This window comes from Cherax quadricarinatus, chromosome 4, assembly GCF_038502225.1.
Source record: "Cherax quadricarinatus isolate ZL_2023a chromosome 4, ASM3850222v1, whole genome shotgun sequence".
In the NCBI taxonomy this organism is placed as follows: domain Eukaryota; kingdom Metazoa; phylum Arthropoda; class Malacostraca; order Decapoda; family Parastacidae; genus Cherax; species Cherax quadricarinatus.
The window spans coordinates 10075140-10102016 of NC_091295.1; the positions used below are offsets into that span (position 1 = coordinate 10075140).

Genomic DNA, 26877 nt, shown 5'->3' on the forward strand with positions numbered 1-26877 from the left:
GGGGTAAGCCTAGGAAAGGTTGGAGGGAGGGGGTAAAGGAGGGTTTTGTGTGTGAGGGGCTTGGACTTCCAGCAGGCGTGTGTGAGCATGTTGGATAGGAGCAAATGGAGACAAATGGTTTTTAGGACTTGAAGTGCTGTTGGAGTGTAAGCAAGGTAGCATTTGTGAAGGGATACAGGGAAACCAGCAGGCTGGACTTGATTCCTGGAGATGGGAAGTACAGTTCCGGCACTCTGAAGGAGAGATGTTAATGTTGCAGTTTTTTAACTGTAGTGTAAGCATGCCTCTGGCAAGACAGTGATGGAGTGAATGATGATGAAAGTTTTTCTTTTTCAGGACACCCTGCCTTGGTGGGAAATGGCCGATGTGTTAATATATATAAAAGAAATAGGAATTGTAAAGTAGATAGACTAGGTCCCAAACTTCATCTAAGACATTAAACAACACCCTTACTCTGTGTAACCCAAGATGATTTCAAATGATTTTTCACTATCTAGCTCTCTCATTTGTCATTCCTTTCCCCACCCAAATTCACTACTACAAAAGCAACCACACACCACTTGATGTCTATTTTCAGGAAGTCGTACAGGAAGGAGTAGTGGAAAGTCTTCCCCTCTCTCCCTTGTGTCTTCTAGTCAAAGAGAGAGAACAATTCAAACTCATTCTGGTTTTTAAAGATGTTAGCCCCATTATGTCCCTTCTAAAGATGAAATTAGAAATATTTTCCAGTCTGTTCCTCTTTTCTCCAAGCATACATCAAGATATTCTAAAACATTCCCATCTTCAGTGAGTTCCCCAGACACATTACATTCTTTCTCAGTGGCAAGAACTTAGTTTGTTGATGCCTTCTGTTTCAAGACAGCCCCAAGGCTTCCTGCTAACTCATCCACAGTTCATCCTGGATCCAGGCTGGGCTGTGAGAGTAGAAAATCTCGAAATTAGTCGCAGGTACAGAATTTGGCTTGGGTCTCTAGATATACTGGTGTTCCTCTATCTTAATTCTATATCTTTATGGAGAGCTCAACTACACATTTGACATCCATAGATCTCAGGACAGTAATAGGGATGTTTCAGTTTTGGGGCTTCCACAAAAGTAAAAAAATCAAAGCTTATCACTGCCTTGATAGAGGGTAAGTTTGATCTCACCTCTCTTTGACTCCGTTCCAACACAAAAAACCTTCTAGGTCCCTTCCTCAAGATTTCCTGTATCACACACATCCTTCTTGATGATTCTGATCACTAACCACCTCAACCTCATGGCTTTACTACTTCTGGGATCCTCGTTTTATTCTTGTGTAGTGATAGTGATAGATCTAATTTCAACACTCACTAGTGATAATAATGCTCCTCTGCCACTTTTATTCCACTGAGTCTTGAGTGGGGGTTAATCCCATAATTCTTTTGGAGATCATTTTCTGTGGATTACTTCACTCCCTCTCTTGTATATACTGATTACTTATCCCTTATTAACCCTTAAATAGTCCAAACGTATATATACATTCACTTCCACAGCGCCCCAAATATTTTGAGAAAAAAAAAATAGTTTTTTTTATAGGAAAAAGAGCATGTGGTACCCAGGCATCCCCAATTTTTTTATATGGTGCACACTGAGTGTGCACACCCATTCTCTCATGTCTAGGTGACTCAGACCTATCATGCCAATGTTGAATGAATGACAAATGAAACGTATATATATACGTTTGGTCCAAACATATATATACATGAGAGAACATATATATATGTTTGGACCATTTAAGGGTTAACAGTCTAGAAAGTTGCATGCATAAAAAGAATTCTTTTTTCTGATTATTAACCCCTGAGTGCTATAAACCCAGAATAAACCCCCCCCCCCACCCCCCCAAAAAATGCATCATGACTTGTTTCCATTGGGGGTCTTTTAGTCCTCTTTCCCAGGCTGCAACAAACAGCAATTGGCAACACCCAGGTACCTTGAGTTATGAACTTAATTCGTTCCAGAAGGCTGTTCGAGTGCTGTTACCAAACAAATTTGTTCCCATATGGAATAATGTAAATTAGATTAGTCAGTTTCAGACCCCTAAAAATACACTTACAAAAGCACTTACAAGAATACACTTACATAATTGTTCAAGTTGGGAGCTGTTCGAAACTCAAGGTACCACTGTATTCTGTTTTACTGTTTCACTTGCTATGCTGGGGTCATCTCAAAGGGATATTTTCTGTTTGATTCCCACTCAGTTCAGCATTTGGAATAATAAACTTCAAGACTCATTGCATATTCATTTGCTTCTAACCTTCTGATCTTTGATTGGTAATAACCTCTCTCAGATTGCTACAGTCCAAGCCCTAAATTTGCTGGCTTTTTAATTCATGTGCTTTGATTATCAAACATTTTTTATCAAAGGACCTCCCATGAATGGCTTTGATTATTTACCATGCTTATTTTTCATTGGCTTGGTGCACAATCCCTAAATTGAAAAGCAGCCATAGGATTTCCTTTAAAATGTTCTCAATGGATTTTCATTGACTAAAATTAATTACTTTCTGGACATTCATTAATATTAACTAGATCAGAGCAATATTTAAAGAGATATGGTCTCAGAAACACAAAATGAATCTTTATCTAGATGAAACAGAATTTATTATGCAGACAGAACTTTGCATTACAGGTTGTACTGTATTTGCAAATTCCAGATTCATAAAATCCTCAGAATATCACTTTTATGGATTTAGGGGTTGATTTATATTGTAATCATGGATTATGAATTTGTGAGATACCTAAATCTAGTGAATTTATGGTGTTTGGCTGTTTAGTTTTCACATAACACATGAAAGATCACCAGCAGCATTGTTGGTCCACCAGACTGACCAGTGAACTGTTTTCTGTGAAATCATTATTAGAGGAAACTGTTTCATCATACTTATGCAGTTGATGTAGCAGACTCACCCTTGGTCATCTTATGTATTCGCACCTTCTCCACTATGTGAGGTTTATATGATGTCACAGTATCTGTCTAGCACATCTTGATAGATTGCCATGTTTATCTCAGAATGATTGGTCTTTATTTTCAGCCTTTTATTCATGCCTTGCTGTGCTTATTCTCAGCCTTTTCTCAGATTTTTTTTTTAAATATTAATGTTGTCTATGATATTTTATCAGTCTACTTTATTATATTCTCTAAGTCCTACATTTGTGTCCTATCTTGTCTTGCTGTTTGTGACTGCTCTTGTTTTCTGACATGTGTTCCTCTACTGCTCAGTGCTGAATGACTTTCATGGGTTTAGCACTTTTTATTAATACAGTGGACCCCCGAGTTTCATGATTAATCCGTTCCAGAGAGCCCGCCGAAGGTCGAAATTCACAAAACTCGAAACCATTTTCCCCATAAGAAATAATGGAAATAAAATTAATCCGTTCCAGACACCCAAAAATATTAAAATAATTTTTTTTTTTTTTCAAATTAAATAAAGATTTACATAATGAAAACAATCAGAAATCAAGTACATACATGCATTTAAAATAAATAATAATAACATTACACTTACCTTTACTGAAGACTTCTGGGTGGATGGAAGATGGGAGGAGGTGATAGGAGGAAGGTGTACACTATTGTTTGGAAGGAAAATCTCCTTCCATTAGGACTTTAGGTAGCAAGTCCTTATCTGGGGTTACTTCCCTTCTTCTTTTAATGCCACTGGGAACAACTTGAGAGTCACTGGACCCCTGGCGCACAAAATATCTATCTAGAGAGGTCTTTTTCTGGCGTTTCTTTAAGATTTCCCTGAAGTGGGACACAACACTGTCATTGTACATGTTGCAGATACAGCTTGTTTCAGCTTGGTCAGGGTGATACTTTTCAACAAAACTTTGCAACTCATTCCACATTCCACACATGTCCTTAATCATTGAAGAAGGCACCTCATCCACTCCCTCTTCCTCCTCCTCTGAAGCAAGTTCCTCAGCTGTGGTCTGATGCTGTTCCAATTGAAGCTCTTGCAGTTCGTCAGTGGTTAGCTCTTCCCTGTGGTCCTCCACCAACTCTTCCACATCCCCGTCACTCACTTTATTTACCAAAGGGCTTGCACTAGCTTTCCTTGGGTCCATGATGACTTATTTAGCAGTTGCAAGCACAAAAAACAATGGATTATTATGAAATGTACTGTATGAACCCGCGGGGTGATGGCCACGTGTTGGTAAACAATGGCACACTGAGTGTGAATGGCGTGGGAGACTGGCTTTGTGTGCGCGGTGACGGGCGGACAGGTAATGGACGGTCGCCGAAACACGAGTTTTTTCATGAAACTCGAGGCGAAATTTTTCCAAAAAAACTCGATGAAGGTCGAATTTCGCGAAAGTCGAGGCTGCCGAAACTCGGGGGTCCACTGTATTACAGTACGACCCCTCCCCCATATCTGTGGGGCCTGTATCTGCATGCAGTTTCAGTTATCCGTGGTTTACCGTTGCTCGAAAAAAACCTTAATTTTGCTTAATAATGACCTCAAAGTGCAAGAGTAGTGATGGTGGTAGTTCTTCAAAGCCTAAGAGAAGCTGTGAAGTACTTCCTGTCAGTGAAAAGTGCTAATTCTTGACTTATTGTGTGTAATTTATCAATTAAACTTTATACAGTAATAGGTATGTATGTAAACGAAAAATGACTTATAAATGGGGTTCGCTACAATCCGTGGCAGGTCCTTGGAACATAATCTCTACAGATAGGGGGATGCCCTACTGTATTATTTATTTCATTCTGTTGTGTGAGGGATCAGACAGAAGCCTGCTTAAAGTTTTCCAGTCTGATATAATTGCTATTTTTCTCCTGTGTCATGAACATTTATATAGCAGGCTAATATTAATAACTCTCCTTTTCATTATACACTTTGTTTCTGTTGTTTTTCTTGTGCTTTCTGAATCAGTTCTGGAAACATGTTCTCTGTTCATTTCCACCCTTTGGGTAAAGTAGATTAAAATTCTTTCCTTTTAAGCCATGCAAAGCAAAGAAGAAAACTAAAATATCCAGAGCAAGGCATTGGTTATTCTTTTTCTTGAACTTAGCTAACCTGAAACACAAAGAAGAAAAATTGCTCTTTGGATCACTTTGTTTTGGTGGGAAATAGATGCAAAGTTAAAAAAAACAGATGCAAGGCAGTCAACTGTCATTATTTATAGTATTTTATAACTTTATCATGAACACTATTATTTGTAGTAATCCAACTGCAATGTTCTGCACTTCATGTATGGTAAGGTAGTTAAAATATCAGTTATTGTCAATGCTGATTCTTGCATGCATTATTGGATACCCTAGCTAAAGACTGAATTATTCCTAACATTAGTGTGGTGCATGATGGTAGACTATTGCATGTGGTTTTCAGAGTGACTCTGTCAAGCTTTTGGAGGATAGGTTTCGACTAGAGCTTCAGTCTGTACGTGAAAAGCTCATCAACAGAGATATTGAGGTAAAGTTATGGTACTTTTGAAGTTGACTATATTTCATTCTATTTTCTTTCAATTTCTTAATAGTTTAGCTTTGTCTGAGTTATAAAAATCACATACTGTACAGTACTTCAGTCCTATCTAGATTAAAGTAAATCAGAGTTATGGAGAGTTTCCTAAGTAATTTGTAAAGTATTCTCTCATGTTTGGAAAAAAAATGAATAGGTCTTTCTGAAATTTGAATTGATAAAATTTTAAGAATTTTTGCTCTTGATAAGAGAGTTAATTTTCAATCATTCTGAATTCAAATTACATAACATTCTCTTTTATCAGAAAAACTGCTATCCTTTTGCCAAATTCTCCATTCAAATTCAAAATTCCTGTTAATCCTTTCATTTTCGAGATCCCTGCTTACAAACTTGCTCTCGGTGTTGAAGAATTTAAAAAATAAAATATTTTTTCTTATAGAGAATCTTTTCTCAATGTTAATGACACCAAAAGTAGGAAATTTGATGGAAAACTTACGGAATTTCGCTCTTGGAAAGTTAGTGGTCTTGGCGATATTTACGCATTGGCGATTTCGCCCACTTTGAGCTCAATTTTTGGCCAGTTCAATTGTTCCAGTTGACCAGACTCATAGCTATTTCACTAGAACTCCATTTGTTTTTTTGATTTAGTACAAGAGACCACCCATTTACCAATTTCAACTACCCAATAAAATTATCAGAAATTGGTAATTTGGCCAATTTCATGCACAATTCAAGTAAGGCCAGTTTCAAAATAGGGTCCAGAATTAACATTACAAACATTCCTAGCACTATAATAACATTTTCTCTGTTAATTAGTCACATCTCCAGGTCCTTCTTATATTATGCTTCCTTTCCATTTAGAATTTTTATTCACACAAAAAAATAGAAGATTTACTGTTATGCAGACTACTGCATTATTGTAAAAAATGGTGTAAATAATATCAGTGCCTTTGTGAAAGCATATTAGACCACCAGTTGATGTGATTGTACTTTTAGTCCATAATCATCTCTATTTCTGTAATATATCTTCCATTCTATCAAATAAGACCAAGAAAATGAGAATACAACCATAAATACCATACGAAAATACACCTCAAAGTTGGTGTTTTAAACCAAAAACGTGGAAGGAGTTTTTTTTTTCTCATGCACTGTGTGCTGCAGGATTTATTTTTATACTGCACAAACTGACCACTCAGACCCATTTTCTCATATGTAGGCCTACCAGCTTTCTTCTGCAAGGTTGGAAGCTGCTAGAATTTTGACGTAATATTACGGCACCAACACTGGCTTGCAAGCCGTAATATTTCGACACCGACAGTGAAAGGGTTAAATAGAAAATTCTGAATTTTAGAGATCAGAGAGTGTATTACTGTATGGTATTGGCAGTAGAGTATGTACAGTATTATAATGCAGTGTAATGGATTGTTACACTTTTCCAATATAAAATATTGATAGGTAATTTTATATACTGGTTTTATTTTATTTTGAACTGTATCTGAAATATTCTTAGCTAACCCTACTTAACTTTATTTTTAATCCAGTTAATCTTGATTGTTATTTTATTTTCCTTTTCCATTTCATACCTGACAAAATAAACATTATAGCCAATAGAAGAATTTTCTTTTTACAAGTGGATTAAGATAATTTATATTGAAGATTTTGTAGTATGTGTGTGTTAGAGATTAGAGGAAATTCTTTGTCATATTGCAAATGTAACAGCATACAGGTATAAAGGAATATGAACTACTATTATAAATTATAAAGAAATGCATCTTAGGCTAATGATATTAGCAATTACACTGGCAGACCTGGAAATAAAAATTCCTGTGTTTGTATGATGAAGTTTTCAAAATTATTTTTTTCTTACAAGATTGAAAGAGACCATTTTTCTAAATAGAACTATGAAAAGAAAACTGAAATCAGAGGAAAACTTTTGGTTTTAAGGCATCTTGAAGTTGGTGATAAATGATCATTTATTTGTAACATAGGCACAAATGCACATTGCAGTATTAATGTTTTCTAACATATTTACTCCAGACTATGATTATTTTTTCCAATGTCTAACACTATGTACACTACCTTGTTAGGATAATATCTGTGTCTCAATGTGTTTTAGTACCATAAGATAAGATTTGTTTGCATTTATAACCCAGGGGAAGGGTTAGCCACCCAGGTTAACCTAAGAAAGTCATTGTGTCATCAACAACTGTCTCTCTTATTTCCATTGGGGTCCTTTGATCTTGTCCCCCAGGATGTGACTCACACCAGTCAACTAACACCCAGGTTACCTGCTTACTTCTAGGTGAACAGGAATAGCAGATGTAAGTAAACATCTGCAACGTTTCCACCCATGCCGGGGATTTAACCACAGGCACTCTGTGTGTGATGCGAGAGCATTGCCAACCAAACCTTAAGCATATGAAGATACTTATCTCTCCTTAGCCCCATCTGCAATATTCTCTATAAATTGCTACAAATAATTGCTTTTTCATATTTCTGTTTATACTATACAAGAAATTCTTATGATAGTGTAATGCTCCCTGAAACATAGAAATAAGTCACAGTGCTAGACTTTATTGGGTTATCCTAGGTTAAATTTACATTGTGGGCTTTTTGGCTAAATTCTTTTGTTAGTAATATAAAATTATAATAGATCTGGAACAAGTAAGGCACCTTCTTGCAAATTCCACACTGCAGGCAGAGTAGCTGGTGCTGGTATTAAAGGGCCTGCTGGTTATTGTTTACATATGCTACTGAGGCAGTGTAATCCATGATTCAGTGTGTGGACCTGCCTGGTTCTCAAGTTTTTTTCCCAGGTGTGAGGGTGGTGGTTGGCAACCCCAAACAGTTAAGCTGAAAACTGAAGTGTTGGCAGGCAACATATTTGAAGGTGTATGGCATAGAGTGTATGTCAGACATTCTGGTACCCTGACACACAGTATACATCAGATACAGTTTAGGGGTTAATAAGGGTAGTGAATATTTTTTTTGTTAGTTCATGCAGTGAAGTATCCAGTACCATAAATAAAATGGGCTAAGGCATAAGCAACCATGCTTAAACTTTTAGACTCCAGTATGATCATGATACAGGTTGACCATCTCTAATCCGCCATCATCGGGACCTATAGGGTGCTGGATTAGTGATTTTGCTGGATTACAGAATTGTTAGGTTAGAGTGCACTTAACCCAATGACGATATTTATGCATTGGTGATTTCACCTACCTTACCCCCTATTTTTAGCCCATTCCATTGATCCAGCCTACCAAACTCATAGCTACGTATTTCTCTAGCATTCCTTCTATTCTGTCGATTGAGTACAAGAAACTGCCCATTTACCTATTTCAACTACTCAATAAAGTGGTCAGAAATTGGTAATGTGGCCAATTTCGCACGAATTTCAGTAGATGCCAATTTCAAAATAGAGTCCAGAATAAACAGTGCAGACATTCCTGGCACTAAAATAACATTTCCTCTGCTTATTAGTCATGTCTACAGGCCCCTCTTATATTACGCTTGCTTTTAATTTTGAATTTTTATTCACACAAAAAACAGATTTACTGTTATGCAGATTATGGCATTGTAATACTGTAATAATACGTATAAGTAATGTCAACCCATTCATGACTGCATATTAGACTGGCCAGTTGGACACGTATTGGACGGTGACATCATTTGTTTACTCTTGAACATCTGCAAAAATCGAACATTTCCGCTGCTTTGAGTTCAGTTTCAACGTACTTTCTGTCATGAAACCAATCAAAATCGTATCTATTTCTCAGATATATCCTTCATTCTGTCAAATGAGACCAAAAAAAGAGAATACAAAAATACAGTGGACCCTCGCCTAACGAACGCATCGCATAACATTAAATTCGCCTAACGATACATTTTAACGCTAACATTTTGCCTCGGCTAATGCTAAAAAACTCGCCTAACGATATTCGTTCTCAGGTACCACTTAATATCGTTAGGTGAGGGTCCACTGTATACCACAAGTCTCTATTTTACACCAAAAACACAATCGCAATTTTTTTCTCATTATGCAATGCTTGCTGCAGGATTTTCTTTTATATAGTTCACAGTTACCACATAGACCTATTCTCTCATATGTAGGCCCAAATTTGCCAGTCACAGCTTATGTGAGTGAGCTGAGTTCATGGTGACTGATAGTGGCTTCAAAGCCACCTTATCTTTTATGGACAATGTACAGTGTAGTATGTGCTTTACACCATGAGAAGCATTTCTTTTATTTGTTGGAATCATGGCTAGGGCTAAAAGTGAGCAGGTTATAACAAATGGAGGAAAAGAAATTGGAATGACTTGTGCAGTAAATAGCACCACCAAACAGTAATGGCAGGTTGGTGTGGCAACCCTGGAAATTTGAAATTATGCTAGATGAAATTAGTGGTGAATTACTGATTGAACTGGATTTCTGATTGCCGGATTAATGATGGCCGACCTGTATTAAAAGAAAAGTTTTAGGTACTAGTTTATGATGTCTTCATTATGTTTTCAGTAATTTAATAGCAATAAATGTACATATTGATTGTAAGAAAGAGGGTTGATACTTCTAGCAGTCGTTCTGAAATACTTAATTTGACTCTTGCTTTTTTTTTTTTATCATGCTCATGTAGATAAAAAAAAAATTAATATGAAAAATTCTGATTATTATTAAAGACATTAATAATGAACAGTGTCATGCTGCTGTGTTATAGATGTACCATACTAAGATTCAGTTATTTTACTTATTTTATAAAATGATTTTGTAAAGGTCAAAGTGAATTACTGTATTCTTAAGATAACTGCCATTTGTAACTGCCCTCAGGCTAGCAGTTTCCAGGCTAGGGAAGCAGCACTTCAGAATGATCTTAAAGCAAAGTCAGAGTTGGCAGCTGCCTTAAAAGAAGAAATAAAAAACCTCAAGGATGAAGTAGATATTATGAAAAAGAAACTACAGGTAATCATCAATACTTCATTATGCATTTTAAGTTAATACTGTTTTCTACAATATTTCTCCTAAATTTGTTTTTTAAGGTAACAGAATTTATTTTGAACTTTCTCTGATGAGTGGTTCACACTAGATTGAGAAGGAAGGTGGAATCAGAAGAAGCTTACTCGTTCATATCCACAATTGTACATTGCTGTGCACATGCTGATGTTCCTCTCTCCAATTTCACAAGCTTACTCACTCTGTTGCTCTCCTCCTCTTCTTTCTCTTTTCTCTCCTCTTTCTACTTACTCTCTTTTTCTCTTTTCTCTCTCTTCTCTCTTTTTTTTTCTCTCTCTCTCTCATAGGAACTTAGGTATCATATCTTTCTCTCACTATGTTTTAGATGCCTTGCTTTTCTCAGGAAGTTGGAGGGGTGTGCAATAAGAGAATTACACTATAGTCGGGTACAAGAACTCCACTTATTGCTGGAAAGACTTAAGTTGAACTTATTCATCATTGCATAACTTTTTTTATATATATATTTTCTGCCATCAGTATTGATTCCTCAACAAAAATACTGGTCACAAGGAACTCTGTTTTATCATTCAGTTCCTGCTTTATTCTGTTATTTACTTATTCTTTCATTTCTCTATAGTAGTTTCATTCATATGTCCATTAATATACCAAGGAGGGACATATATAACCTTGTCTTATTACTAGACCTATTTCAAAATTTTCATGAGTCCCATGCTCACACCTGCTTTCTTTGTTAAAATTACTCACAGCTTCTATAAATTTTGAAAGCCTTCCATAGGGCATGACATTTCAATGTCATGTATTTTCTAGGGTCAAGTATGCTGCATAAGACTTTTTTTTTAATATATTTTTCTGATATCTTTACAGAAAGTTTTTAATCTACACTTTCATTATTCAGTACAGTATATGTTGTCTGAAAACTTTCTATTCGTTTTTCTTCACTGTTTGTTCACTCACTTTTCTCATTTACTGTATAACTCTTGCATATAAAGTATGTACTGCATTATACTTTTCCTGTTATGTTAAGCAGCCTATAAGCTCTTATTTTTGCTCTTGTTCCATCTCCTAGCACCTGCCCCAATCCTCAGGTTTGTATACAATTTGTGATGCCACCAAGTTTTATATTTTTTTTATTCATGCTTGGGGCTTTCTTTCAATTCATCATTTTTTTCTGTCTGGGGCTGTTTTCTGTATTGTAATTTTTCTCTTCTGTTCCCTTAATATTCCTGTCACTGCCTCTATTTTTTAATTTGATGAAATGAAAGTTTTATAATACTTAACCTCATTTTAACCCCTAAACAGTCCAAATATATATACAGTGGAACCTCGTCTTACGAATTTAATCCGTTCCGTGGACTTGTTCGTATGCTGGGTCAATTTTCCTCATTTAAATTAATTGAAATGAAATTAATTCATTCCAACTGAATTCCTGCTCTCATGAGGCATGACAAAATAACCCTAATATCAACTCTATGGCTTATTTATTTGTCACAGTTCATCTAATATGACATAATAAACAATATAAATAATATAGAAACCTGATATATACTCTAGTATGAATAAAATATATCATTACGTCTATGAAAGATGAGGTGTATCATAGAATTGATGAGGGGAAAAGGGTGAGCAGTGCACTTAGGAGTCTGTGGAGACAAAGAACTTTGTCCTTGGAGGCAAAGAGGGGAATGTATGATAGTATAGTTTTACCAATGCTCTTATATGGGTGTGAAGCATGGGTGATGAATGTTGCAGCGAGGAGAAGGCTGGAGGCAGTGGAGATGTCATGTCTGAGGGCAATGTGTGGTGGTGTGAATATAATGCAGAGAATTCGTAGTTTGGAAGTTAAGAGGAGGTGCGGGATTGCCAAAACTGTTGTCCAGAGGGCTGAGGAAGGGTTGTTGAGGTGGTTCGGACATGTAGAGAGAATGGAGCAAAACAGAATGACTTCAAGAGTGTATCAGTCTGTAGTGGAAGGAAGGTGGGGTAGGGTCAGCCTAGGAAAGGTTGGAGGGAGGGGGTAAAGGAGGTTTTGTGTGCGAGGGGCTTGGGCTTCCAGCGGGCATGCATGAGCATGTTTGATAGGAGTGAATGGAGACAAATGGTTTTTAATACTTGATGTGCTGTTGGAGTGAGAGCAAAGTAACATTTATGAAGGGATTCAGGGAAACCGGCAGGCCGGACTTGAGTCCTGGAGATGGGAAGTACAGTGCTTGCACTGTGAAGGAGGGGTGTTAATGTTGGAGTTTAAGAACTGTAGTGTAAAGCACCCTTCTGGCAAGACAGTGATGGAGTGAATGATGGTGAAAGTTTTTCTTTTTCGGGCCACCCTGCCTTGGTGGGAATCAATCAGTGTGCTAATAAATAAATAAATAATTACGTGGACGGCGGAAGGAGGAGGATTGTTGTCGCGAGTGTGGTCTCTCTGTACAATTTTTATGTTTTTCTCATTACACTATATATCTGGTCTGTGCTTATCAATGATTTCTTGCATTATTTCCACGCAAATCATCCTCTTTTTCTTCTTGGCACTGTTCTTTGCACCTGCTTTCTTTGGACCCATTGTTAGAAGAAAGAAATCTAGTGAATTAATTGCATGAAACGTAAGGAAATTACGAGAATTCCTTGGATCGCGAGGGTAGGTCAGTATGCACATGTGCACTGGTGAGCATTGTGGTGGTGTCGTTAAACTAAATTATATGCAGTACATACATAGTATTATTGTTATTATTATATTGTTATTATTTATTATGAGTAATTATGTATTATCATTATTATTAGTACATACATATTGTTATAATAATAATTATTATCATTATTATTAATTTACTGACCTGGAACACAGATCCATTTCCCTAGATCAAGAGCCCCTCACCATGTATGTACTACTACTACTGATAATAATAATAATAATAATAATAATAATAATAATAATAATAATAATAATAATTATTATTATTATAACAATAACAATAATAATAATACAATATAATAGTAATAATAATAATAACAGTAGGGAGAATCTTCAAAGGGCAGCCAGTAGTTGGCGCCACCATTAGCAAAACATTGGTAATCACTGCTAGTACACTTTTCACTTGTCTAGACTTAAATAGTCTATTAGTATTAGGTTAAGTCTGGCCGAAATGCCTCAGCACGATTGAGGCTTTCTTTGCTCCAATCATTTTTTTTTATTAACACACTGGCCGATTCCCATCAAGGCAGGGTGGCCCGAAAAAGAAAAACTTTCACCATCATTCACTCCATCACTGTCTTGCCAGAAGTGTGCTTTACACTACAGTTTTTGAACTGCAACATTAACACCCCTCCTTCAGAGTGCAGGCACTGTACTTCCCATCTCCAGGACTCAAGTCCGGCCTGCCGGTTTCCCTGAATCCCTTCATAAATGTTACTTTGCTCACACTCTAACAGCACGTCAAGTATTAAAAACCATTTGTTTCCATTCACTCCTATCAAACACACTCACCCATGCCTGCTGGAAGTCCAAGCCCCTCGCACACAAAACCTCCTTTACCCCCCCCTCCAACCTTTCCTAGGCCGTCCCCTACCCCACCTTCCTTCCACTACAGACTGATACACTCTTGAAGTCATTCTGTTTTGCTCCATTCTCTCTACATGTCTGAACCACCTCAACAACCCTTCCTCAGCCCTCTGGACAACAGTTTTGGTAATCCCGCACCTCCTTCTAACTTCCAAACTACGAATTCTCTGCATTGTATTCACACCACACATTGCCCTCAGACATGACATCTCCACTGCCTCCAGCCTTCTCCTCGCTGCAACATTTATCACCCATGCTTCACACCCATATAAGAGCGTTGGTAAAACTATACTCTCATACATTCCCCTCTTTGCCTCCAAGGACAAAGTTCTTTGTCTCCACAGACTCCTAAGTGCACCGCTCACCCTTTTTCCCTCACCAATTCTATGATTCACCTCATCTTTCATAGACCCATCCGCTGACACGTCCACTACCAAATATCTGAATACATTCACCTCCTCCATACTCTCTCCCTCCAATCTGATATCCAATCTTTCATCACCTAATCTTTTTGTTATCCTCATAACCTTACTCTTTCCTGTATTCACTTATAATTTTCTTCTTTTGCATACCCTACCAAATTCATCCACCAACCTCTGCAACTTCTCTTCAGAATCTCCCAAGAGCACAGTGTCATCAGCAAAGAGCAACTGTGACAACTCCCACTTTATGTGTGATTCTTTATCTTTTAACTCCATGCCTCTTGCCAAGACCCTCGCATTTACTTCTCTTACAACCCCATCTATAAATATATTAAACAACCACGGTGGCCTCACACATCCTTGTCTAAGGCCTACTTTTACTGGGAAATAATCTCCATCTTTCCTACATACTCTAACTTGAGCCTCACTATCCTCGTAAAAACTCTTCACTGCTTTCAGTAACCTACCTCCTACACCATACACCTGCAACATCTGCCACATTGTCCCCCTATCTACCCTGTCATACGCCTTTTCCAAATCCATAAATGCCACAAAAACCTCTTTAGCCTTATCTAAATACTGTTCACTTATATGTTTCACTGTAAACACCTGGTCCACACACCCCCTACCTTTCCTAAAGCCTCCTTGTTCATCTGCTATCCTATTCTCCGTCTTACTCTTAATTCTTTCAATAATAACTCTACCATACACTTTACCAGGTATACTCAACAGACTTATCCCCCTATAATTTTTGCACTCTCTTTTGTCCCCTTTGCCTTTATACAAAGGAACTATGCATGCTCTCTGCCAATCCCTAGGTACCTTACCCTCTTCCATACATTTATTAAATAATTGCACCAACCACTCCAAAACTATATCCCCACCTGCTTTTAACATTTCTATCTTTATCCCATCAATCCCGGCTGCCTTACCCCCTTTCATTTTACCTACTGCCTCACGAACTTCCCCCACACTCAAAACTGGCTCTTCCTCACTCCTGCAAGATGTTATTCCTCCTTGCCCTATACACGAAATCACAGCTTCCCTATCTTCATCAACATTTAACAATTCCTCAAAATATTCCCTCCATCTTCCCAATACCTCTAACTCTCCATTTAATAACTCTCCTCTCCTATTTTTAACTGACAAATCCATTTGTTCTTTAGGCTTCCTTAACTTGTTAATCTCACTCCAAAACGTTTTCTTATTTTCAACAAAATTTGTTGATAACATCTCACCCACTCTCATTTGCACTCTTTTTACATCGCTTCACCACTCTCTTTACCTCTCTCTTTTTCTCCATATACTCTTCCCTCCTTGCATCACTTCTACTTTGTAAAAACTTCTCATATGCTAACTTTTTCTCCCTTACTACTCTCTTTACATCATCATTCCACCAATCGCTCCTCTTCCCTCCCGCACCCACTTTCCTGTAACCACAAACTTCTGCTGAACACTAACACTACATTTTTAAACCTACCCCATACCTCTTCGACCCTATTGCCTATGCTCTCATTAGCCCATCTATCCTCCAATAGCTGTTTATATCTTACCCTAACTGCCTCCTCTTTTAGTTTATAAACCTTCACCTCTCTCTTCCCTGATGTTTCTATTCTCCTTGTATCCCATCTACCTTTTACTCTCAGTGTAGCTACAACTAAAAAGTGATCTAATATATCTGTGGCCCCTCTATAAACATGTACATCCTGAAGTCTACTCAACAGTCTTTTATCTACCAATACATAATCCAACAAACTACTGTCATTTTGCCCTACATCATATCTTGTATACTTATTTATCCTCTTTTTCTTAAAATATGTATTACCTATAACTAAACCCCTTTCTATACAAAGTTCAATCAAAGGGCTCCCATTATCATTTACACCTGGCACCCCAAACTTACCTACCACACCCTCTCTAAAAGTTTCTCCTACTTTAGCATTTAGGTCCCCTACCACAATTACTCTCTCACTTGGTTCAAAGGTTCCTATACATTCACTTAACATCTCCCAAAATCTCTCTCTCTCCTCTACATTCCTCTCTTCTCCAGGTGCATACATGCTTATTATGACCCACTTTTCACATCCAACCTTTACTTTAATCCACATAATTCTTGAATTTACACATTCATATTCTCTTTTCTCCTTCCATAACTGATCCTTCAACATTACCACTACCCCTTCCTTAGCTCCAACTCTCTCAGATACTCCAGATTTAATCCCATTTATTTCCCCCCACCGAAACTCCCTTACCCCCTTCAGCTTTGTTTCGCTTAGGGCCAGGACATCCAACTTGTTTTCATTCATAACATCAGCAATCATCTTTTTCTTGTCATCCGCACTACATCCACGCACATTCAAGCATCCCAGTTTTATAAAGTTTTTCTTTTTCTCTTGTTTAGTAAATGTCTACAGGAGAAGGGGTTACTAGCCCATCGCTCCCGGCATTTTAGTCGCCTCATACGACACGCATGGCTTACGGAGGAAAGATTCTTTTCCACTTCCCCATGGACAATAGAAGAAATAAAGAAGAACAAAAGCTATTTAGAAAAAGGAGAAAAACCTAGATGTATGTATATATATATATATGCATGTGCATGTCTGTGAAGTGTGACCAAAGTGTAAGTATGAGTAGCAAGATATCCCTGTTATCTAGCGTGTTTATGAGACAGAAAAAGAAACCAGCAATCCTACCATCATGCAAAACAGTTACAGGTTTCTGTTTCACAGTCATCTGGCAGGACGGTAGTACAGTGGACCCCCGCATAACGATCACCTCCGAATGCGACCAATTATGTAAGCATATTTATGTAAGTGAGTTTGTAAGTGTATGTTTGGGGTCTGAAATGGACTAATCTACTTCACAATATTCCTTATGGGAACAAATTCGGTCAGTACTGGCACCTGAACATACTTCTGGAGTGAAAAAATATCGTTAACCAGGGGTCCACTGTACTTCCCTGGGTGGTTGCTGTCTACCAACCTACTACCTATCATATTATATGTAAACATACATTGCAACCTTTGCAAAGAAATAAATATTTTAGTTATTTATTTAAGGAACCTCCCTTGATGGGGAAGTTCGCATCCTGAAATTTCGTTCGTATCCAGAAGCAAAAAATCGATGGAACAACAGTTTGTATCCTGAAAAATTTGCATGGTGGAGTATTCGTTAACCAAGGTTCCACTGTATATACGTTCTCTCGCCCAGCGCCCCGAATATTTTGAAAAAAAAAACATCATTTTTTTAATAGAAATATAGAGCACATTTTTCTAAGTGTTATAGGATAAAAGAAAAATTTAGGGTCAGTACTTACCAAGATATGAGGCCGTGAAGTTGGCACTGGATGCTCACCTGACGGCAACATCGAGTCCTGCCACTTGCAGACGTGTTGCCAATATACCTTTTTTTCTCGTTTTTATATTATTATATATAATTTTTATGTTTTCATATTTATAATTTATAGTAGTTCTTGTGATTTCATAGCCAATCTTTGTTCTGACGTTAATATTAGGTACTGAAATTGTACTCAAATTGTCACAAACACACTGATAGGTGAACATTTATACCTGCCTTGGTCATTTACTATTGTCTAGGAATATATACAAAGTATTTATAGGTCTCAGCAGTGTTTTGGATATGCAGGAGTATATAATAATAATAGTAAGTTCCCTTGAAGCATGATGTAAGACAAGTGTCAGTCCACTACTGACAGTGCAGTGATAAGATAAGTGGTGACATTTGATGAGCATCCACAGTCCTGGCTTTATTTGTTTTCACTGTTACACATAAGCATGTCTGTCTGTCTATCTATCTATCTGTCTGTCTGTCTGTGTCTATCAAGCTCTCTGTCTATCTGTCTGTCTAGCTCTCTGTTTATCTTTGTCTCTGCTTATCTGTCTCTCTCTGCTTGCCTCTCTTTCTGTCTCTGCTTGCCTCTCTTTCTGTCTCTGCTTGTCTCTCTGTCTCGGAGAGAGCCACTCGTGGACCAACAGGTATTACACATGACTGTGTCATTACGTCTGGTTCCTGAGCAAGTGTAAATACATATTTACCAGTCATGCTTACACATTATATCTACAAGCACAGTATAGCACTGTCTGGATTTTTTGGGTTATCCTAGGTAATTTACACTATGTATAATTGTATTTATGTGTACCCGTGAGACAGAGACAGATAGAGATAGACAGAGATAGAGACAGAGACAGATAGACAGAAATAGACAGAGATGGAGACAGACAGAGACAGATAGAGATAGACAGACAGACAGACATAAATACAGACAGACAGATGGAAATAGAGCCAGCCAGTTTGCCAGCCAGCCAGCCAGCCAGCCTGCCAAATACGTATTACACATTCCAGAATTGTTTCTCTCTACTTAGGGCATAGGTTATAAGACATTTTGAAAGGGTGTTGCACAAATGTTGCACATGGGTTATTATCGAGGTTTTTGATATTTCCTTGACCACTTATGGCCACATCCACCTCAAAGCCACTAAACTTGGGGTCATCATCACTTTCCTCTTAAAATGGGAGTGTTAATACTACATAAAATTAGTGAATCCCAGGTGTTTGCCGCGGTTTGCTCTAGCTGACGCTCATTTGCACTGGTACTCCCACAAGGTACTCAGTGGTCCCAGACTTTTTTAATACTGCACACACCGAGTGTTAAGACCCATTCTGTGCTGACCAGGCATCTCAGGCCAATCATGCCAAATTTGGAGGCAGGAAAAATAAAATGTTGATCTACGTTTGGGGCACTAACGGTAAGAACATGTATATACATTTGGACTGTTTAGCTAATACTATACTTAATTAGCTTTAGATCTCGAACTTTCATTTCTCTTATTTCATTTCTCTTATTTCATCACCTCTTTGCATCCTCCTCGTTCTTTTTTATGCAAAACAGTTATTACACAGGTATTAACAATTCAGTACTTTATCATGTTAAGTTTACATTTTGTTTTGACACTCCATGAAATCCTTACTTTAACTAGTTGTTCACTTGTCTCAGTCCTCTTTACAGTGGCAGATAATATTATTACATTAAAGTGAGTTGTGCATAACAAAAGCACTCTTATTAACAGGGTAAGGATGAGGAGGTATCACACATGCGTAGTCTGCTTGAAGACAAGGAAGCAGCTATGGCGGGAAATGCACAACAGACCGATGAGCTGAAGTCTAAATGTGCTAATTATATGGAGAATATTCAAGCCCTGGAAGCTCAGGTAAAGTTATATACTCAGTCTGCGATTATTTATTCATTACCTTTGTTTGTGAGGTAGACAACTTTTTTTGTACCCTTCATTTGTCATTGCTGCTGCCAAAACCACAGTACAGGTCGGCTCCACTTATACAGCAGGTTAGGTTCTGGGCTGCTGCTGTAAAGTGAAAATTGTTGTAAAGTGAAACAGCCTTTTTTTTTACTTCAAATGCATATAAATGCCTGATAACATGTTTGCACAATCATACATTAAGTAAGCAGTACAGCTAAGCCTACAAAATGCATATACAGTAGGGCCCCGCTTTATGGTGTTTTGCCTTACGGCATTCCACCAATATGGCTATTTCAAATTATGGCCAAAACTCACTATATGGCTCCCCCGTCTTTCTAATACGGCACGCCCCACCTGGTTTGTTTACATTCTCTGTGAGCCTGTCTCTCTATTATGTCTGGAAACTTTCCAAAATTTCAAGCGTTTTAAGGTTACAGTGGTACCCTAAGTTTCGATCGCAATTCGTTCCAGAAGGCTGTTCAAGGTCTGTTACTGAACGAATTTGTTCCCATGAGGAATAATGTAAGTTAGATTAGTCTGTTTCGGACCCCCAAAAATACACTTACAAAAGCACTTACATAATTGTTTGAGTTGGGAGCTGTACAAAACTCGGGGTACTATTGTATTGCATATTTTATATGTACTCTGATAATTATGCTTATGTGTACCTGTACCTAAATATACTTACACACTGCTGGCGTGCAGGTACACATTAAAATCACTAAGAGTGTCCCTCTAGTCTTAACACCATAGTAATAATACTAATAGTACATAATAATAATCACTCTTGGGTACATTAAATGTCTTATTTTATGCTAATATACACATTTTCATTAACCCATCTATGGTATTTTCTTCAAAATTATATAAGAAACACTTTACATATCATATAAACTTGATAGATACACCCACAGTACAATAAATTTCACATAAATATGAGATGTGGTAGCCGAGCGGAGGGAAAACATTATGTTTTGTCTGGTCCAGCACCAGAGAAAATGTGTATGAATCTGCTTTTGGCCCAGTCACTTCCCTTAGCACATTCCACTTTGTTTGCAATTCTCAGCATGAATTCATCTCATTACTTCTCCCTTCATTTATAATGGCATCTAATCGTAGTTGTTAGAAACGATTAAACTCAGTGAACAAGGTATGTCGATGGTTATTTCATATTTTATATTTACAGTACTCTGATACTTATGTATACCTGTACCTAAATAAACTTACATACTGTGCTGGCATGCAGTTACACATTAAAATCAGTAAGAGTGTCTTATGTCTCAAGACACCATATTAGTAATGATAATAATAACAAAGTCTCATTAAATGTCATATATTACGTTAATAAACGCATTTTCATTAATCCATCTATGATATTTTTTTCAAAATTATATAATAAACACTTTACATAACATATAAAGATGATAAATACACCCCACAGTAGAATAAATAAACATAAATATTCTACTTACACTTAGGTCACACTACACATACATGTACACATTTATTTATACACACTCATCTGAGTTTTCTTTGATTTTATCTTAATAGTTCTTGGTCTTATTACTTTTCCTTATATATCCATGGGGAAGTGGAATAAGAATCTTTCCTCCGTAAGCCATGCGTGTTGTGAAAGTCAACTAAAATGCCGGGAACAATGGGCTAGTAACCCCTTTTCCTGTAAAGATTACTAAAAAGAATAAGAAGAAGAAAATTGTCAAAGTGGGAAGTCTGAATGTGCATGGATGTTGTGCAAATGATAAGAAAGAGATAATTGTGGATGTTATGAATGAGAAGAAGCTGGATGTCCTGGCTTTAAGTGAAACAAAGCTGAAGGGGGTAGGAGAGTTTCAATGGAGAGGAATAAATGAGATTAGGTCAGGGGTTTCAAATAGAGTTAGAGCTAAAGAAGGAGTAGCAATAATGTTGAAGGATAAGCTATGGCAGGAAAAGAGGGACTATAAATGTATTAATTCAAGGATTATGTGGAGTAAAATAAAGATTGGATGTGAAAAGTGGGTTATAATAAGCATGTATGCACCTGGAGAAGAGAGAAGTGTAGAGGAGAGAGAGAGAGATTTTGGGAAATGTTGAGTGAATGCGTGGGGAGTTTTGAATCAAGTGTGAGAGTAATGGTGGTTGGGGGTTTCAATGCTAAATGGGTAAAAATGTTATGGAGGGAGTAGTAGGTAAATTTGGGGTGCCAGGGGTAAATGTAAATGGAGAGCCTTTAATCGAGCTATGTGTAGAAAGAGATTTGGTAATAAGTAATACATATTTTATGAAAAAGAGGATAAATAAATATACAAGGTATGATGTAGCACGTAATGAAAGTAGTTTATTAGATTATGTATTGGTGGATAAAAGGTTGATGGGTAGGCTCCAGGATGTACATGTCTATAGAGGGGCAACTGATATATCGGATCATTATTTAGGTGTAGCTACAGTTAGAGTAAGAGGTAGATGGTAAAAGAGGAAGGTGGCAACAACAAGTAAGAGGGAGGTGAAAGTGTATAAACTAAGGGAGGAGGAAGTTCGGGTGAGATATAAGCGACTATTGGCAGAAAGGTGGGCTAGTGCAAAGATGAGTAGTGGGGGGGGTTGAAGAGGGCTGGAATAGTTTTAAAAATGCAGTATTAGAATGTGGGGCAGAAGTTTGTGGTTATAGGAGGGTGGGGGCAGGAGGAAAGAGGAGTAATTGGTGGAATGATGAAGTAAAGGGTGTGATAAAAGAGAAAAAGGTAGCTTATGAGAGGTTTTTACAAAGCAGAAGTGTTATAAGAAGAGCAGAGTATATGGAGAGTAAAAGAAAGGTAAAGAGAGTGGTGAGAGAGTGCAAAAGGAGAGCAGATGATAGAGTGGGAGAGGCACTGTCAAAAAATTTTAATGAAAATAAGAAAAAATTTTGGAGTGAGTTAAACAAGTTAAGAAAGCCTAGGAAAGTATGGATTTGTCAGTTAAAAACAGAGTAGGGGAGTTAGTAGATGGGGAGATGGAGGTATTAGGTAGATGGTGAGAATATTTTGAGGAACTTTTAAATGTTAAGGAAGAAAGAGAGGCAGTAATTTCATGCACTGGTCAGGGAGGTATACCATCTTTTAGGAGTGAAGAAGAGCAGAATGTAAGTGTGGGGGAGGTACGTGAGGCATTACGTAGAATGAAAGGGGGTAAAGCAGCTGGAACTGATGGGATCATGACAGAAATGTTAAAAGAAGGGGGATATATAGTGTTGGAGTGGTTGGTACTTTTGTTTAATAAATGTATGAAAGAGGGGAAGGTACCTAGGGATTGGCAGAGAGCATGTATAGTCCCTTTATATAAAGGGAAAGGGGACAAAAGAGACTGTAAAAATTATAGAGGAATAAGTTTACTGAGTATACCAGGAAAAGTGTACGGTAGGGTTATAATTGAAAGAATTAGAGGTAAGACAGAATGTAGGATTGCGGATGAGCAAGGAGGTTTCAGAGTGGGTAGGGGATGTGTAGATCAAGTGTTTACATTGAAGCATATATGTGAACAGTATTTAGATAAAGGTAGGGAAGTTTTTATTGCATTTATGGATTTAGAAAAGGCATATGATAGAGTAGATAGAGGAGCAATGTGGCAGATGTTTCAAGTACAGTGGACCCCCGATTAACGATATTTTGTCATTCCAGAAGTATGTTCAGGTGCCAGCCGAATTTGTTCCCATAAGGAATATTGTGAAGTAGATTAGTCCATTTCAGACCCCCAAACATACACGAACAAACGCACTTACATAAATACACTTACATAATTGGTCGCATTGGGATTTGATCGTTAAGCGGGTGGTAAGTTACTAAATGCTGTAAAGAGTTTTTATGAGGATAGTGAGGCTCAGGTTAGGGTGTGTAGAAGAGAGGGAGACTACTTCCCAGTAAAAGTAGGTCTTAGACAGGGATGTGTAATGTCACCATGGTTGTTTAATATATTTATAGATGGGGTTGTAAAGGAAGTAAATGCTAGGGTGTTCGGGAGAGGGGTGGGATTAAATTTTGGGGAATCAAATTCAAAATGGGAATTGACACAGTTACTTTTTGCTGATGATACTGTGCTTATGGAAGATTCTAAAGAAAAATTGCAAAGGTTAGTGGATGAGTTTGGGAATGTGTGTAAAGGTTGAAAGTTGAAAGTGAACATAGAAAAGAGTAAGGTGATGAGGGTATCAAATGATTTAAATAAAGAAAAATTGGATATCAAATTGGGGAGGAGTATGGAAGAAGTGAATGTTTTCAGATACTTGGGAGTTGACGTGTCGGCAGATGGATTTATGAAGGATGAGGTTAATCATAGAATTGATGAGGGGAAAAAGGTGAGTGGTGCATTGAGGTATATGTGGAGTCATAAAACGTTATCTATGGAGGCAAAGAAGGGAATGTGAAAGTATAGTAGTACCAACACTCTTATATGGGTGTGAAGCTTGGGTGGTAAATGCAGCAGCGAGGAGACGGTTGGAGGCAGTGGAGATGTCCTGTTTAAGGGCAATGTGTGGTGCAAATATTATGCAGAAAATTCGGAGTGTGGAAATTAGGAAAAGGTGTGGCGTTAATAAAAGTATTAGTCAGAGGGCAGAAGAGGGGTTGTTGAGGTGGTTTGGTCATTTAGAGAGAATGGATGAAAGCAGAATGACATGGAAAGCATATAAATCTATAGGGGAAGGAAGGAGGGGTAGGGGTCGTCCTCGAAAGGGTTGGAGAGAGGGGGTAAAGGAGGTTTTGTGGGCAAGGGGCTTGGACTTCCAGCAAGCGTGCGTGAGCGTGTTAGATAGTGAATGGAGACGAATGGTACTTGGGACCTGACGATCTGTTGGAGTGTGAGCAGGGTAATATTTAGTGAAGGGATTCAGGGAAACCAGTTATTTTCATATAGTCAGACTTGAGTCCTGGAAATGGGAAGTACAATGCCTGCACTTTAAAGGAGGGGTTTGGGATATTGGCAGTTTGGAGGGATATGTTGTGTATCTTTATATGTGTATGCTTCTAAACTGTTGTATTCTGAGCACCTCTGCAAAAACAGTGATAATGTGTGAGTGTGGTGAAAGTGTTGAATGATGATGAAAGTATTTTCTTTTTGGGGATTTTCTTTCTTTTTTGGGTCACCCTGCCTCAGTGGGAGACGGCCGACTTGTTGAAAAAAAAAAATATTCGATGTGGTAGCCAGACAACTTGTACGAGTGACACCATATTAACCCTTTGAGGGTCGACAGGCCCTCTCCGAAACTCGTTCTCAGGGTCGGCCAAATTTAAAAAAAAAAAAAATGATTTTCTCTTATGAAAAGATAGAGAATCTTTTCCCGATCATAAGGACACCAAAAGTTTGAAATTTGATGGAAAACTTACGGAATTATGCTCTCGCAAAGTTAGCGGTCTCGGCGATTTTTACGCATCGGCGATTTTGCCCACTTTGAGCCCCATTTTCGGTCAATTCCACAGGACTAGTCGACAAAAAAACATGAATATTTCGCTAGAACTCCATTTTTTCTATCGAATGGGTGCAAGAAACTGCCATTTATGAAATTCAACTATCCAGTACAGTGGTCAGAATTTAGCAATTTTGCCAATTTCACACAAATTTCTAAAGATGCAAATTTCCGAATAGGGTCCAGAATAAACAAGAAAGACATTCCTGGCACTAAAATGACATTTCCTCTGGTCATTAGTCACGTCTCAAGGCCCCTCTTATATTCTTTTGCTATCCACTTTGAATTTTTATTCTCACAAAAAATATAAGATTTACTGTTATGCAGACTACTGTATTAGTGTAAAAAATGGTATAAATATTATTGGTGCACTTGTAAAAGAATATTAGACTCACCAGTTGACGTGTCTTGCACGCTTGGCACGATTTGTTTACTTTTGAAATTTGGTAAAAATCGAACATTTCTGCTACTTTGAGCTCAATTTCAAGGTACCTTTCATTGTAAAACCAGTCAAAATCATCTCAATTTCTGTAATATGTCTTCCATTCTATAAAATGAGACCAAGAAAACTAGAATACAACAATAAATACCATACGAAAATACAGTGCAAAGTCGCTGTTTTATTCCAAAAAAATTGTCAAAGTTTTTTTTTTCTCATTATGCACTGTGTGCTGCAGGATTTTTTTTAGACTGTGCACACTGACCACATAGACCCATTCTTTCATATGAAGGCCTACCAGCTTTCTCCCACTAGATTTGAGGGCGCTAGAATTTAGGCGTACTAGTACGTCAAAAACCCTGGGTCGTAAGCCATACTAGTACGTCCGAAACCCTCAAAGGGTTAATAATGATAGTAATAATACTCAATAATAATCACTGAGTCTCATTAAATGTCATGTACATATTACGTTAATATACACATTTTCATTACTCCATCTATGATTTTTCAAAATTATATAATAAACACGATACATAACATATAAAGATGATAAATACACCCTACATTAGAATAAATAAACATAAATATGAGATGTGGCAGCCAGACAACTTGTACAAATGACTGCAAGAATAACATTTTCTCTAGTCCAACATAAGAGAAAATGTGTTACTGGGGATAACTGTAGAAAATTATTCTTTTCGTATGCCTTCACTCAAAGCATCATTTCTTCTAAAAAATGGTGTTACATGAGAATGGGAGTGTTCCGCTTTATTTATTCTACTGTATCAACGTAGAAACAACTTATACACAATGTAACTTATACACAAACCAGATGTGTTTGCTTGGTTTGTTTACAAAACTGGTGTTCGCCTGGTTTGTGTACATAACTCCGCGAGTATCCTCTCTCATGTACTCATTCTCTCTCTTTCTCGTTTACTCGTTTTATCTCATTTACTCACCTGTGACCCAACATTAAGACTACAAATATTTTAAGGTAAGTAATGAGTGAATTGTATGTGCATTTTATTGCTCTGGGACGCTTAACCCTTTGACTGTCGAGGTTGTATATACACGTCTTACGAGGTACTGTGTTTGACGTATATATACTCATAAATTCTAGCAGCTTCAAATCAAGCAGGAGAAAGCTGGTAGGTCCACATGTGTGAGAATGGGTCTGTATGGTCAGTGTGCACCATATAAAGAAAACCCTGGAGCATGCAGTGCATAATGAGAAAGCAAGAGTAATATCAGAGGGGCCTGGAGACATGACTGATGAGCAAAGAAAATGTTATTTTAAAGCCAGGAATGTCTGCATTGTTCATTCTGGACCTTATTTTGAAA

General features: G+C 37.5%; 1 protein-coding gene across 5 annotated transcripts in view; it reads left to right on the top strand.

Annotated features, from left to right (window-relative positions):
• LOC128684405 (early endosome antigen 1-like) overlaps positions 1–26877 on the top strand; it is a 128755-nt gene that overhangs the window by 32486 nt on the left and 69392 nt on the right. For 3 of the 5 annotated variants that reach the window (XM_070094309.1, XM_070094304.1, XM_070094330.1), the window contains exons 7-9: positions 5350–5433; positions 10266–10397; positions 19472–19612. In XM_070094309.1, coding sequence (XP_069950410.1) covers positions 5350–5433; positions 10266–10397; positions 19472–19612 — 357 coding nt within the window. The remainder of the gene's footprint in view (positions 1–5349; positions 5434–10265; positions 10398–19471; positions 19613–26877) is intronic. The other 2 variants (XM_070094323.1, XM_070094314.1) reach the window with 1 other exon arrangement.